The sequence below is a fragment of the Oenanthe melanoleuca genome, chromosome 1 (assembly GCF_029582105.1).
Source record: "Oenanthe melanoleuca isolate GR-GAL-2019-014 chromosome 1, OMel1.0, whole genome shotgun sequence".
Lineage (NCBI taxonomy): Eukaryota > Metazoa > Chordata > Aves > Passeriformes > Muscicapidae > Oenanthe > Oenanthe melanoleuca.
In genome coordinates this window covers 19839804-19856301 of record NC_079333.1, presented here as the reverse complement: position 1 = coordinate 19856301, position 16498 = coordinate 19839804, and the positions used below count along the sequence as shown (strand labels likewise).

The window sequence follows — 16498 nt, the reverse complement described above, 5'->3', positions numbered from 1 at the left end:
GACAGTACTGCCTCTCTGCTGGGGTGAGACAACCTCCATAGGAATTACAGATGGTGACAGTGCTTCATCATCCCAAACCATCCACAGTCCCCACAGTCTGGGCAGCTTTGCCTTCTAATCTCTACAAACTAAGGAGTCCTTTCCCAAAACAGGCACATTCCAGCACAACAGTAAATTTTTATATCTGTGAGGATGCCTCAAACTGCAGACTTTACCTCCCAAGGTATTTAAAAAAAGGTGTTTCTAAGTGTGCTTGTGAGGCACACCTGAGGGGCAGACAATGTGGGGCTCAGCACAAACAGACACAATCCTGTCAAAGAATCAAATGGGCTTCAACTTTGTCCCCATAGGTAACATTCAGATAGCATAAACTTCCTCACACTCCAGCCAGACTAAGCCTGTGCCTCTGTAGGAATTCCCTGGAATAGCTCCTAAGGACTGGCAAAAGCTTGTACTACAAAGTCAAAGGCAACATTCTTCTAACCCTTTCCTGGGGTAGTTCAAAAGGCATATCTAGCACAAACAACTATTTCTGCCTGATAAATCCTGTGACAGGATATTTAGTTTAGGTTCCTCTTCTTTACCCTGATGGACAATTTAAATTAAAAACACTGTCCATTCAAGCAATAAGGAATAGGTCTTAATGGAATAATATCAAATTAATTTTCACTATACTCTGATATGATAAAATTATTTTTTAATCACAGATATAACTATCTGCAATGCAAAGGATTTGCCACAATACATTTCTAGCAACTATATCTCTCCCTTTTAAAAAACTTCTCCTTTAATATTCAAAACAGGTACTTCCAAACAAATTTTTTACATTACTTTCTAAGTGGGAGTAAATTAAGAGACAAAATAAAGAGTATATCAGAGAATAAGATCAGGAAATCCTCTGTTGTATACATGTAAGCCACAGGAGAATAGTTTTTATATGACTGAGGCTAGGCTCAGCTTGCAGTATAGCTCCAAGCTTGCCCTACTAATAATTTGACTTTTTCATTGTTATATTTTGCCTGTAAGACAGAAAGGTGGTAGAAAAGCCACTGTAAAAAGTAGTAGGTCACCCTCCTTCTAAAAAGAATAACTTTTTCACCTGCTAGGTGAAGGTTGAATTTGACATCCTACTTCTGCCTTGGACAATGGAAAATAGCATCACCAAGGTAAGCAGGGAGAGCTCAGTACTCATTTGGTCACTTTTTTTAAAATTCATGGTAAGCAAAGGACAAACATGAAGATTTGACATAACAGAAACATGACAGGTTCTTTTACTGTTTGCCATCCAATTTAATTTCTTCATTATGAGCTTGCCAAAAAAGAGCACCCAGAGACTTCAGCACAGAGTACAAATCAGTTTTGTTGTTTGTATCCTTCACCAGTGGTATCATGAGTGAAGGCTGAGATAATATCCACAAATCACTTCAGTCTACTCTTTTTCTTCTGTTCCCTCAAAAATGATCCTTCATGCTGAAACTTCCAATAATCTCCTTATAGCTCCAAGTTTAATTCAAAAGCATACTTCTAGAGAGATGGGGAAATGGGAGACTGTTTTGTTTAAGCAGCATGGGGTTTTGGCTATTTTCAAATCTACTGGATGAACATTATAAATGCTAACCTCATAAAAAGAGCTTCTCTTCCTGATACATACCATGCATTGCACACCATACATACATTTTAGAAACCACTCAGAAGGTGCCAGCAATCCTGTGCAACGGTTTATGCTAAAAAGACAATGCTATCCAACTCTGAATAGCAGATGAACAGGACAAGCCAGGATACAGCTGACCACTTGAAGCTGTCTGAGCCATTATGGTTCACAATCTCACCTTGTAAATGCTCCATGGGATATTTAAACAACCACAAATGCCTAGGAATTTGGGGTTAATCAAAAGGAAAATCAGCTCACACATACTAGTTACAGAATGTTTAACTGTGTTGAGGGAGAATCCCACGAGCCTGGCCTGAAATAATTCTCAACCCCAACACAGGCATCTGGGAGAGGAAACTGCCTGGGTTGTGGAAAAGTCAAACTCAACTCATTCCAGAGGAAATGCTACCAAAAAAACTGTCAACAAATAAGCAGAAAAACCATTCAGAATCACAAGGAAAGCACAAGTTAAGAGCTCAGGAAAAGCTAGGCACAAACCAGGGCCTAGTTTGCATTTTCCTCTTCATAGCGCAAACAGAAAAATTAACGTCACCCTAAAGAAAACTTGAGTGTATCCAGCTGTCAAACAAAACACTTTTCCATCCATCTTGATGAGCACATACCACTTTTAAAGCCTTTCCCCCTTCATCCAGGAAGTTTGCATCACTGGGGTTGGTCACACAACATTTAGAGCCCTGTACACTTTAACAGCACCACTCCATAAAAGTCTCCTCAAAGATAACTCCCTGCCCAAAGCCAAGCAGTGCATTATTTGTATGAGCAAGAAATCACTCCTTCTCCACAATACTCCTATGGAGAAGTGCATGGCCCAGTTCCTGACAAAGTATGACTATGCCTGTGCTTTGAGACCCACCAAGCACTGTGATTCTTTCCCTTTTTAAGAACTACCCATCTATCATGTCGGGAAGCTGCTGTATGCTGCAGAGGGTGAAAAGCTGGTGAAAAAGAGGGTGAAAAGTATATTCCTCATGCTGGGGGAGTATACCCCTCCTTTATCCTCATCACCTTCCTGGTCTGAACATAGGGATCTGTGGTGAATTCAATATCCTGGCACTAGAGAGAGGGCTAGAATTGGCAGTGGCACTGTGGAGCTGGAGCTGGAGCTGGTAGGGCTGGTGTGGCTCTCATGAGGGCACCAGTCTGGAGCACAGACAGCACAATGCTGTCCACGTTTAGTGATGTGGGTGACCTGTACATTCAGAATTTCACTACTTACACAGTGCTATTCAAAACACCTGTCTGGAGGTGGAGTTTTCCAGGTCCTCCCTTCAAAATCAAACACCAGCATTCTTCATTTGTTCTACTATTAACTTCTGACAAAAATTTATTTGTGTTAATGGGGAAGAAATAGGTAAACTGGGAGGAAAGATGAACTTGGATAAATCCATAAAACTACTTAATGGCTGAGGTCTAGCCTAGGTCTGACTGTGTTGAGTTTTAGCCAGGAATTTAGCATGGTCCCAGATGTGATGTCTCCCTTAATTCTGACAGTGATTCCTGCTTTTTTACTGTTCACTATATTGGGAAGCAGCTGTGGCTCACAGCTGTAGTTCTTGCTGTGAGAGTAACACAGAGAGTCTGGCTGATCCTGTGCACTTCAAGTCTATAGATCATGATAAAATTACACAGTGGAACTTGCCAAAAATAGTAGACTGCAATTAAAAAGGATATATAGCACACTTCACAAAAACTTAACAGCACAAATTATTGTTCACAGAGACACATCGCTACTTTACTGACTACTGATACCATTCCCACCTTTTTAGCTTATGGATATTTTGCAGATGCACACATCTATAGCATGCAGTTATCATAGTTCTGATTTTTCTCAGGTTTTCTCTAAACATGGAAAACTGCACTCATGCATATAATGTAGCACACACTCAGATAGATGTCACCACCAAATAATACATCCCACTGAAGAACAACACTGCAAACAGTCCCTTATCCCAACTCTCCTACCCATCTTTACACACAACATGAGAGTTGACATTTTAAGCTGCTCTGATTTCTTCAGCTTTTTTTATTTAGAAGCCTTCATATGACATAGAAGTATCAGGTCTCTATTTGACAGAGTATCAGGTTGACTCATATCAAGTTAAATTCTCCTTCAGGCTAAGAACAAAATACCCTGACATGTTGCCACATAGAGTTAGAGTGGCAAATGCCCCAGATTATAAAACATCTGTTGAAAAACAGTTCCCTATCTAAGGCACAAGGGTTATGTTTCTGTGCCTCTTATTCTTTGCTTCCTCCTCTTCTGCATATACTTCACATTTCTCTGCAGTTTGATCTCTGGTATTGCAAGTTCTCATTCCCGTTTAAAGCTATCCTAGCATTTCCAATTTATACAGTACTAGAATATACATTCTTCGTGGATTTAACTCACTTTTCCAAAAAGTCTCACTTATTATAAGCGCAAATGAAAGGAGGGACAATTTTTTATAGTAAGAAGCACTTAGGGCAGTACTGCACAGTCTGATGCATTAAGGTTTTTCAGAGGAGAAAAGGCATTGGGCTTGTCATCTATGTCAGTGCTCTCTATTTAAGACTAACAATTACAATGCACATTTGTGAACTGACATGCAGCTCATTTGTTTAAATGATCAAATAAAGCACATTAGGAGTCAATCAGTTCTAACCACCAGGAAAATAAGAGCTCATACCTAAATTCATTTGCTGCAAGCAGATGGTGGATTGCTTTTCCGTCCCTTTCTGCTGCAGTCCTTTAGATCCCTTTAGTTCCCTTAGATCCTCTCTGCTAAGAGGGGGACATACCGAGAGGTCAGTTTTCTGACAAGGTCATCTGCCTTCAGAGTGTGAAGAGAATTGCACAGAAAGTGGGTTGGGCTATATTTAGAGTTTGGTCCAACTCCGTGCCAAGGTCCCCCCTGCTGTCTCTCTCTTGCAGCACCGTCTCAGGTTCATTCTTGCAGATTCTCAGCCCACAGAACACACGAGGATAGGGAAGTCGCTCTGAGCTACTGCTGGATCGAGGTTTTTTGCAATTTGCTAAAAACAAGTGGATCAGCAGTTCAGATGAGAACTCTTTAAATCCCTCACTCTTCTAGTCCTTATCTTTATTTAAGTGGATTCTCCCTTTTCAGTTGAATAAGGAGAGGAAACTGCCTGGGATAGAGCAAAAAGACTCTCCTGAGATAAGGTAAGGTTGCTTCATTTTTGTATTGCCATTGTAATTACAGAGCAATTGATGATTTGGATCAGATACGTTTCTTCTGCTACACCAGTTCTGCATGTCAGCATTAAGGGTATTTTTGGATAATGAAATTCTTCATGTAAAAATATCAATTCTCATTATCACTGTCTATAAGAAATAGGAAAATAAAAGGGTAAGAGCATGTGCAATAGAATATACACTAGCTAATTTTTAAACTAAAATTAAATTACTGTAAAAAGCACACAGCCATGCCGATAGACTGTATCATTCTGAAAATGAGAACCCCAAATGTGTGGTTATATGCACACTGATTACATTTACAGGCATGGATTTAGATGTGCTGAGTGATGTTTCAGCCACATTATTTTGCACAATATGAGCAAGCATGGCAGCAAGTTTGCAATAAAGGGCTTGCTGCAAATGGCACATATCTAAATAAAAAAAAGAATAATTAATAAATGAACATGTGCTCAAATCCTTTTATAGTTCCAAAGAAGATGCTCAGCTCCAGAATACAGGCAGTATTATAGATCATATTGTATTTGGTTTCCTCTCCACTGGATGCTATACACTGGTTCAGCATTGCTTCTCTTTTTAGAAACACATATGGCTCAACAATTTTCCTCAGCACCATTTTAAACTGTTGTGATTCTTAAGGAAAAAAATTCTGGACAGAATAAATCATTGCATACCTGTCTGTAAGGAGATGCTAACACAGTTCAGGACACATGGGCATGATGATACTGTAGTATGCATCCAACATGAGGAGAATGTTGTCATGTAAAGACACTCTGGAGCCATGGATTTAGCACTGGCACACACACACTTTCTAGTGCAACATGACCACAGCAAGACCACAGGAATGGTAACAAGAAAAAACTGGGTAGGAAGGTCTACTTGATCCAAAGGTCCAAACACTGATGGGACAGCACCAAAACATTCTTCACAACATAATCACTGTGTAAAAGACTTAGCAGACGCAACTAAAGAAAGGCAGATGGATTCTGGATTAAAAGCAAGCAAAGAGCAAGAGAGGTCACCAAATCACTGTGAGTTCAGCTAAGGTGACTGGGTGAATTTCTGTACTTATTTCAGGTTGTCTTTTCTTAATATAGCTGCTGATTAAATGATGCCATGCATCAGGCTGTAGAACATTCTAGTCTGGCAAAAGTCTTATCTGCTGAAAAAACTTCTCATTTTTCTTACTTTGAAGTATGTATAAGATCTCATTCTTTGCTTTCTGATTTTAGTAATTTATGCTTCAAGTCTGGAGTGTTAAATTTTTTTTGACAGAAGTAATAAACACCATCCATTTCACACAAAATATCTTCCAAGCAGTCCTGAGACTCTTTAACAATTGAAAATTATGGTAGCATGCCACAGAACCAGCTTGGGCTGTGTTGCATGTGATAACTCAGATTCATCCAGAAGGTTTATATTGCGAGAACTTGAAGAAGACGCTGTTAAAGGAGGGTTACTGAAGTACTGCAAATGCATCTATCAAATTTATCAGCAAGTAAAAGGCATCACAGTATAAAAGCATCTAGTGCAGGCTAAGATCCAAACAGTCTTCTATAAACAGTAGCTAGACACTGATAGAAAAGGAGGAAAATACGTCTTTATAAATTTTAAATGTTTAGGTCTTGCCTGAAGTTATTGCTTAACGGATAAACATAGTTTTTGTGACACTTTGTGGTACTATTCTCTATTTGCATGCGGGAAAATATTACTTACTTCTCTATCAATAATAAAGACATCAGGGTTGTAGGGTTGGCTTAAAAAAAGAAAAAAGAAAAAAAAAATAGCAGTAGAGATGTGACTGAGGTTACCAATGCAGTATTCCCAAACACCCCCCTGGCAGATGGACAGAAGCACTGCTGCATCACAGTGGCAGACAGAGAGCATCTTGTTTTGAAGGAAGGGTCATCACACCCTCCCCACAGGAGCTGAACCTAAAATGTGTCTGTCACCCAAACTGGTGGGAAATTTGTTGACATAGGGATGACAGGATGACAGCTTTGGAAAATGGCAGTAGGATGATGAATGTGAGCATGGCATTACCAGAAGAAGATAAAAAGAAACACATCTGAGAGAACAGGCCTCATATTCTAAGGTAGACAAACTCAATTTGCTTCTAACCTCTTTCTGGGGCCAGTCCTACTTGGTGGGTTCTTCCTCTTCCTATTCCCTCCTCATAAAACTCCATTAAAAAAATCCAGCACCATGAGCTAGCTTTGTCTTGCTAAGGTCTCCAATGGGTATGATAAGTCCATTCTAGTGGAGTCCACCATGGAAGTGAAAAAAAAAAAAAATTTAAAAATAAATTAAAATGAGGAAATTCATTTTTTTTCTCCTCTCATGTAAGAAAGAAAGAAAGAAAGACTGAAACCCTTCATTTCTATTGGGGGCTGATGGGGCTGAAACCCACCTTCCTTCCCTGTGGTGGGAGGGCATGGCCATACATATTGAATGACATGTCCAAGGCTGTGGAGGAGGAGGAAGGGAGAGCTTGGCTGAGGATGTATGCTGCCAGCTGGCCAGGCAAAGCTCCAAGAGGACATTCACTCACTCCTTGCTTTGGCACTGTCCCCCTCAGCTGACAGGTGTAAGCAGGGCCCGAGCTAGATGGGTAAATCCAAACAGTGCCAGGGGGATAAATCCCACCAGAAGCCAGATCCCCTGCTCTACTCCCTGTATTTACATTCTGCCATGGGGGGTTTCTTCTGGTGCAACCAAACAACAACCACATTAGGATTTTTCTCCCTTCCTGTCAAGCTGAACAGAGAGAAACAAGTTGGGATTCTGGGGAGAGTCAAAGCATAACTCAACTCATATAGAAACAAGGACCTTTAACAGGAGGTCCTGCTGGGTGCCACAGCATCAATGCTACACAGCTCTGCAGTCAACCTGCAGAACACAAGACTCATCTCCATCCACCACCATCAATGCACAGCTGGTGCTGCAGCTGGCATCGAGGCAGGGACACCCAAAAGGGGCTTGGAAGAGTGTGAGAAGGGTAAAGGTGGGGTCAGTCTGTGAATACTTGGGTACAGCTCTGTGTCTATACCTGCATAAGGGAGGAACACAGAATTTGATATGAAAACAGGTGGCTACAACTGCTGAAGAAGCTCTGCCTTAAGTGCTGCATTGAAATTTTCTTTCAAAACCTTTAGTGACTTCTGAATATGCTTTCCAGGAAGGGAAATATGCCAATATGTGCTGTATAGGAAAGAGAGATACAGACACAGAAAAATCCTAAAGCTGTAATTAAGCAAATAGTTAATTATAATCATTCTGCTAAACAGTACATTTCCCTGGGATTTACCTGTAATAAAGACAGAAAAAGAAATAAAAATTCATACTCACAACCAGGCACATAACCCCAACCTTTGTCTGACCTGCTTTCATAAATCTATCTCTCAAAAAAAGGAAGGAAAAAATGCAAGTTTTCCATAGGGTGCCCTGCTGGTAGAGTGGTATCTCGTTGCAGAAAACAGTCTGCCCTGAGGAGATCAACAGACCCATCATCTGTATTTTCTTTCAGTCTGATACAAGTGTTGGGACTGACAGAAAGATCTCCAACACTGGTTTTCACGTTTTGCATTACAGAATATCACTTTTAACTGTGGCAAACTGACTGTTGTCTACTCAAAGCACAATAAATCTTCATGTTCACAACTAAGCACAGCAAGGCACAGGACAAGAAATGCACCGGAACAGTGAGGCACTCTTCAGGCCTGTAGTACCACACTGCTTGGCAGCCCTAAACTTGGGAAAACTGCATGCAGACTGCAGCCTGCTACACCCAGTGCCTCATTTCATGCCCAGATAACTTTGTGTTCCCACTCAGTACCATTTTCTGGCTCTCAGTCCTTACTTTGGTGATTATTCAGGATGGGTATACAGCCCATTCATGTGAGAAGGTGAAGGTTGTCAATTTTAAAACAACTTCCAATGACAATCCCACCTATACAGTGTGGCATTAAGCTGTACAGAAAGAAAGAGTTAAAAGTGGGATTATATAAAACTGACACAAATTTCTTATCTTCCATTACATAAGCCTAAATACTTTCAATTGCAGCAAATTCACAGTAGCCACTACTGATGCTATAATGCCACAGAAAGTAATCCAACAACACTTGAATTCCTCTGTCTCCAACACCAGAGAGTGAAAGTGCATATAGACAGCTGCAAAACAGTAAATTACAATTTTACATACAATGAAACATAGTCCTGCTCCAAGCAATTTTTCAGGTGCACTTTCTCACTTTTTACTCACAACCAACTTTTTGGTATACCAATCTGATCTTCAGGCATTCACTTCAACAGGAGAACAGAGTCAAATCCCTAGCACAAATAACATTGCAAAAAAATAAAAATCAGCATTTACAATATGGTTAAATTTTAGCACAGTCTTCATGCACTTTTCTTAACCACTAAAAATATTTTGTGTTACTATAAGAATGAAGGATAAAAAACATCTCTAAATGGATATAAAATAATTTATATACTCTCCCTAAAGAAACAATTTTAATCATGTACAAAGTACAGTAAAAAGAGGCATTTTACACCATCTCGTCTGACTTTAAGAACACTCAATTTAAATAGCAAATGAGCAGCAGCCACTCTTCCTGTCACCACATTTTCTTCTGCTAACACAATGCTTAGATATGTCATCCAGTACAACCTGATGTGTGTCCCCTCTCACAACACCTGCCTAAAAGAGGGGAACGGCAAGGAAGTCCCACTTGGGCAGAAAGTGAGACTGTACAGGATGAGCTTGTCAGTATTTGATAAATGAAGGGCTGGGATGGTGTGTCAGGGCTCGTGTGCTCGAGCACCTGCTGTTTGCTGTGCAGCTCCTCCCACTCAGCCAAGCCAAGGGGCTGCACATTCCCTGATGCACATTCACCCACTCACCAGCACCAACCCACCCACAAGGAGAGACAGCCAGACTGTGACAGAGTTTCTCAACACAGACAAGTAGACACCAAGAGGTTGAAACTATTTGACCTTTTTTGCAACTTGAGGCTCTGGAAGGGGGAAAAACAGAGCCTTTGTTCCCCCTCACACTAACTTTTATCTGACTTCCAGCTGTCTGAGGTAGACAGCACGTAGTCTAATTATAGGTTTATTGAGTCTTCCCAGTGATTGTCTCCTAATGTGGGCATAGAATTTCACAAATCTCTTTGGAAGCCTGGGTATTCCTCCATTTTAGACTTCCCTGTCATGAAGGTACAAGGCAGGTTTCCCATCAAGTTTGCTCCTTGACACTGAAACAAAAGGAAGAAATGCCAGGCTTCATCAAACAGTGCAGGGGATGGAATGATCACTGCAGAAGGCACAGCTAGACTCTTCTCCACTGTCCTTTCCTGTGACATGTGACTTAAATAGAGCTGTTAACACTGAAGACATTTTATTATTTAAAAAGTGCAAAGTTATGGTATGTACTAAGCAGTCAATATCCTATTTTATAATTGTTGATGAAGTACTACATAGATGAGCTGCATTTCCTTTGTGTAAATGCCCAGTGCATGTGGTCAGAAGAAGGACTCCTAGAAGATTTATTTGGATGCAAGTCAGCATGTATGTGCTTTGTTATATTAAAGAGATTGGGAGTATGCATTGATGCATTGAGAGGGACTGCTTAGCCTTCAGCAAACCACTAGCACTTCTTCCACCTCAGTTTGTCTTACTGCAGAAAAAAAAAAAAAAAAAAAAAAAAAAAAAAAAGAAAGAGATGTAGAAATATTCCTTAATGGGGCTTGTTGGAGCCTAAATAACATATGCAAAGTTCAATGGGATTCTGGAAGTGCTATAGGAGAATATAATAATTGTTTGCTATATTCTGAAAGAAAGGACATGGGATCCCTTTGTTTAACCCGTGAAAAAGCATAAGTGTTTTTAAAAGTATTTTTGAGAATCCAAACCAGTTGCATAGATCATTAATACAAAGAACAAACTTGGGCCTCACTCTATCAGAGCCACAACTCAGTAGGATGCATTTTGATTCTGAGTAACACTCTCCAGGTTCCAGTATTGACAGCCACAATCAAAGGCTTCTTTGTCATGTCTTTGCTATTCAGCAGCTTCTGGGAGAGTGCCCCTGACACGACACAAGAGAATGATAAGGGTTAGCCTTATCCACAGGGTTTCACTACCACATCCAGCTCAAGGACATGCTGCTGACAGACTCTGCAAAGCTGGAGCCAGAATATACAGGGGGTGGGAGAGACAGAAGCAGTGCTTTATCTAGGCTCTGAACTCTGGAGACAGCCTTGTAAGGCAGATGTCCTCTGGTATCCTGTACGAATTCACATAATGTGAGTTCTTCCTCTGAGACCCTGTTGGGAAATGCAGTCTCCACCTTGCTGATTTACTGCAGGGCTGCTGATAAGGAAACCTGTGTAGCAGAACACTATCCACAGCACAACAGGGACGAGATAGGCAGCACATCTGCAGAGGGAGATCAGTGCCTTAGCCAAAGTTACAGAAAACAGCAATTGTAAAATATCCCACGTCTTACAATATGGGAAACAGCATAACACTCACATCAGAAATACTTTGGTTCTCACTGTTTATCTTTGGGAGCAGAAAGAATGGCTTTCTACAATTAATGACATCAAACAGAACCCAGCATAGCAAAAAAAACCCCAAACAATACTTTAAGTACTGTTGTGGTCTTTTATCCTTTTTGTTTTAAACTGAACTAATTACTTAGCTCAGCAAGGGTCAGGACTGGTCAGACTGGCTACACCAGGACTGCAATGAAGGTATAACTCTGGGGAACAGTTTTGATTATAGTGAAGGTTTCATCTGACTACATTTTAATTAATCCAAGTACTACAGAACTCTGAATCCCCAGATATCCCAGATCAGTAACAGCAATGGTAAAGAATGCTGTAAAATAAGTCATTAACATGACTCGTTTTACAGCATTCTTTAACATTGTTCTAATAGCTCTAATAAATTCTTCACCAGTTCTTTTAAGTCTCAGAGGTAATCTAATTTCTCTTCTATTTTTATTATAGAGGCTTTCAAAAGACATTTCAACTATATATCACTAAAATCATGTTGCTGTGGAATGTCAAATATAGCATCAAAAACCAAATACCTCTTCAATACTTGTATTAATTAAAAGCACAAAGACATTCCTAATTACAAAAGAAGGTGGGTTTTTTTTGTATTGATAAAGTATTTTAATTTAAAATAGGTCACTATTATAATAAAGATAAGCCACAGTAGCATTTGATTAAAAAGCTCAGCAGTGAACTAGCATAACAATATGAGATAAAGTGACAAGATAAAAGCAGGATATTCAGGGTTCAACACATGGCTCACTCATATACGTTTTCTGTACAATCCAGGCTTAAGGGAGTCATGCCTTAAGTCTGACAAAACATGCACAGAAATGCATGGCAAACAAACAACCAGATTCCAAAGTAAGCAAGTTTTGAACTAATACATCATAAGACCCTTAAGATGATGTCACTTATATCTTTAAATTTAGAAAGCACATAAACTTTCCTGTGCATTCTCCTCTGCATCACGAATTCACCAGTGTTTTGCTACTGTATTGAAATGAAAACATTAAATTGCCCTGCTTCTACTGAGACACAGCAGTCCCCAGTATCAGTTAAATGTGAGCTGCACACTGTCCCCATCCAGCAGCAGTAGTAGACACCAAATCTTCCACCAAGAGCAGTGTAAAAACCAGAAAAATATCTAGACAATGTGAAAGGACCAGGAAACCCCCTAAAGACAGTATTCAAGCAGAAAGGGCTAAACCCTAGAGAAGGGCAGCCAGCACATACACTGAAGCCAGTGGCTGTGGTGGCAGGAAAGGGAATAAGGGCAAGAGATGTGGAGCTCTGATTCTGAGCCAGAACATTTCTCCTTGTTGTCATGTAGAAAATGCTTTGTTCTCTGCAAAATCCAACCCTCTCCCCTTCTCAACAGGGTGAGCTGCTGCCCCCCCTCTCAGGGTCTGGGCAGTCATTGTTCCACGGGTCCTTGGTCCCTGCTATAGGCACTATCACACAGGGTGAACACACACACTTGCTCCTGGCAGTTCCTACCCCTGTGAAGAGATACCTGCTACACCACCAGGCCAAATGCAGCCCAACTCTGCCAGCTGCTCATTGTTGTTACCTAAATTTTTTCAAAAAGACAGGCACAGTAAATTCACATACCCCTTACCCCAGTGTATCCACAAAGCTAACAAAACCCAACCCAATTAAAATAAAGTATGAATTAGATTAGTTTTCCAGAGTGAAACTGTTCTGTGCAGGATAAAAAAGCACATCTCACTTCTGTGCAGGAACAATGAAGTAAATGTGGTTTAAGAGAATGATAATGGATTTCCTTTGACAGCAGGCAAGTTACAGACCTATGTTCACATCTCTAGCAAAGCATCTAGTTCATTATTTTGTTTGCTTCTGCTAACCCAACAGTGCCACAGATATTTTATTTTACAGATGTCATTAACCCAACAGTTACAGTAATAATTTGTTCCAGTAAATAATCACATAATTGGGTAAAGGCAGTGGCATTCTCTGGAGCATGTAAAGTTATTCCAGGCTGGAAACCAGTAATTGTGAAACCAATGCTTGATGAGCTTGGACTGCAAACCTCAAAAAGGAAAAAGCATCAAATTATGACTGCAGAACAGGGCACAAAACCTGACTTTTTTTATTTGGAGAGGCAATCTCTGGACAGATTTGTAAGCCTCAGTAATTTTAATACTTTTTTTCTTTTTTCTCCACACTGGGCAATCAATATTTAGTTCAGGTTTCAGAAGAGCTTGAGTGATGTATTTAACACCCACTGAGAACACCACCATTTACACCATGTTCAAGCCAGGAGAAAAGGAACAGCTGCTATTGCTCTCCCTGCCTCAGGTTAAGAACCAGGAATGTGTAAAAGTGCCAGCACTTACATGCTGCAGCCTCAACAGATCTAGAATTCTCCTAATTTTCTATTCTTCACTCATCTCATATCTTTTAATTGCATCCAAGGATGTGGAAAGGTAAATAACATGATGCACTTCACCTTGGGCTGACTGTAAAAGCTGCTTCAAAATGCAAGCTTGGGCAGATCATAGCCAGGACCTCAGAAGGGAGCCCAAAAGAGGTTGAGAGCCTACAAAGCTCTGTCACTCCATGGCTCTGAACAATACTGTGTCTGACAAAAGAAGGTGTAAAAGAGATAGGTCAAAAGCCTCCAACCTGTGTACAACACAGAAAGCATTCAAGAGATCAAACAATTCTCAACTTCCAAATTGAAAACAGGAAGCAGAAGTGGCTGCAGAGGATTTTAATTTTAATAACTGCTGCTGTTTTGGTTTGTTGGTCAAGACTTGTGTTAGCATATATTTCATTAAACACACTTGTAGTCTGCTATACAAGGGTGAAAAAATGTTCCTTCTGCTGTGTTCTTGTGTTCAGTTGTGGGGTCATTTTTCTAAGAGAGTTTTGAAGTGTACTGAGACAGGAATTGGACATGCTCACACATCCACAGATCTGTGCTGCATTCAGCACAGTCTGCTACAAGGTGTGAGCAACTGGCCTGCAGAACAAACAGGAGTCAATCCCAGCCTGTCTCAGATGGTTCCTCTCGTTCCTCTCAGGAGGCCCAGAGCAGGCAGCTGCTCCTCCTCACTAGGAGTGCTTTCTGGGACATCCCAACAGATTAGGCCCCCTTCCCCATGGATCTATACATTATTAATCTTATCTGAAGCAGACAGTGCTGACGCCCAGCTTCCTCAGTGTCTGGAGGAACACCAGCTGTCTCCAGCTCAGCACAAGAAAACTGAATCTCTGCATGTATCAAGAAGAAATATTTCTTAAGTGTTCAGAATCCTCCCCTTCTCCTTTTCCCTATGCACTGTCAAAGCAACTGCCTGAGATTCATATGCCACTCCATGGCTCTGCATGCCCAGGAGCAACACACTCTTTTCTTTATCTTCTGCTACAAAATGACTGGGCCACCAGGACCTGGCCCCAACAGCCCATCCATGTGAGGTTTTTTTGGATGGGTTACACAAGAACTGTCTTTATCAGACCAACAGAAGGAGATGCCCAGATTCTGCAGTCAGTGGAAGACAGGGCAGCATATCCTCAGAGCACAGGAATGGTCACTAAAGAAAACTACTGTACTCAGCAATTCCTTAAAATGTACCTCTAAGAAGCCCTTCATGTTCTTGGTTCTAAGGTTCAACCATTTCTTTGGTTCTTTTCATCAGTTGTGGAGCATTACAGCCAAGAGACACCACACAGTTGCTAATGCTGTAAATAAAATAGTTCATTGCAACTGAAAGATAACCAAATTGAGAAACATCTAATCTTGAACTTAAGAACTGGTTTATAAGGGCTAGCAGGTGAGATGCATATTCATCAGACCTTCTTAGAAGTGACCTTAATAAACTTGATGGCAAATTACACAGAAAGAGGGAAGAAATGGATTTTTACTGACTTATGAGCTTTTAAGGTTTCTAACCATCTCAGAGATATTCTCATGGTTGTGTAGACATGGCACAGACTGGTGCATTACAAAAACATGGATTGACAGGTAGATTAACTCCTTAAAATCCAAAGAGCACTAACTACCTAGCTAATTTTGCATCAGAAACTTGTTTCTTTGACCAGTTTTGCATTTCAGGATGCAGTCCAGCAGTAAGTTGGTTTATGAACAGTCACATTAAGATGCGCGTATCTTGCATATCTTATCCTGTCAAGGAACTCAGGAATCTCTACTGTGTCAACATTACATGTGAAGAAGCACTATTTTTAAATAAAAACATTTCACTCTGGGGTAAAAAGCGATTTCCAAAAAGTTTTTGATCCCCTAAATCAGGAACTGAGACTTTGCTAGCAAGTGGGAGAGTTTTCTACAATTCAAAAGGTTACAATCAAGTGATGAAAGCAATCTGAAATGGCTCACAAGCAGTAATTTTTACTGTAGACAGTGACAAACCATGTTCAGGTCTAATAAGAGCACATCACTTGTTATTAAAAAGACATTAACTTGACCCACTGTTCTCCACAGGTTTCCAGCACTTACAAATCCATGTTTGTGCCATTAATCTATAGAACTAATGACCAGTAAGAGTGCAGTAAGTGGTGATTAAAGCAATAGAAATGCCCCATTATACAGATGTTATTGCCATTGTGTGTGGAGGCACTGTGTGGTAAAAGAGTATTAACTTCAAAAATTGTGCTCATTTTACATAGTTGGGCTCTCCAATGAAAGCTGGATTTGGATCATGTTAATGTAATAACATGTTCTCAAGTGTTACTTTATTTTTTAAATTGGCAATTATAATGAAACACTCTAGCTGAATAGTATTACCCTCACCCACTTACACTATCAAAACAAGACGTCAAATTTACTTTTTCTAAAGCTTGATTTTGGCAAAGCAAAATGTACTCTCAGGTACTGTTTAGAAAGCAAGATTAGCAGACTGAACCATTTACCTCCTCAAATATTGCACTTCTTACATTGCCATACTTGCCACATAACTTCAGCCATAGCAAATAAAAATCTGTCATAAATTTGTATTTGACAGAGGTCTTTAAGCCTCTTGGAGCAGGCTGATAAATTTTGTAGCTTAGCATAAGCCCTGATATGAAGTACTTGAAAAAATAAAT

General features: G+C 40.2%; 1 protein-coding gene across 5 annotated transcripts in view; it reads right to left on the bottom strand.

Annotated features, from left to right (window-relative positions):
* CMSS1 (cms1 ribosomal small subunit homolog) overlaps positions 1–16498 on the bottom strand; it is a 216551-nt gene that overhangs the window by 25091 nt on the left and 174962 nt on the right. The window contains exon 1 of one of the 5 annotated variants that reach the window (XM_056483779.1): positions 4339–4428. The exons of the other annotated variants lie outside the window; for them this stretch is intronic. Coding sequence (XP_056339754.1) covers positions 4339–4348 — 10 coding nt within the window. The 5' untranslated portion in view covers positions 4349–4428. Of the gene's footprint in view, positions 1–4338; positions 4429–16498 lie in introns of those variants that run through there. 5 annotated transcript variants of the gene reach the window in all.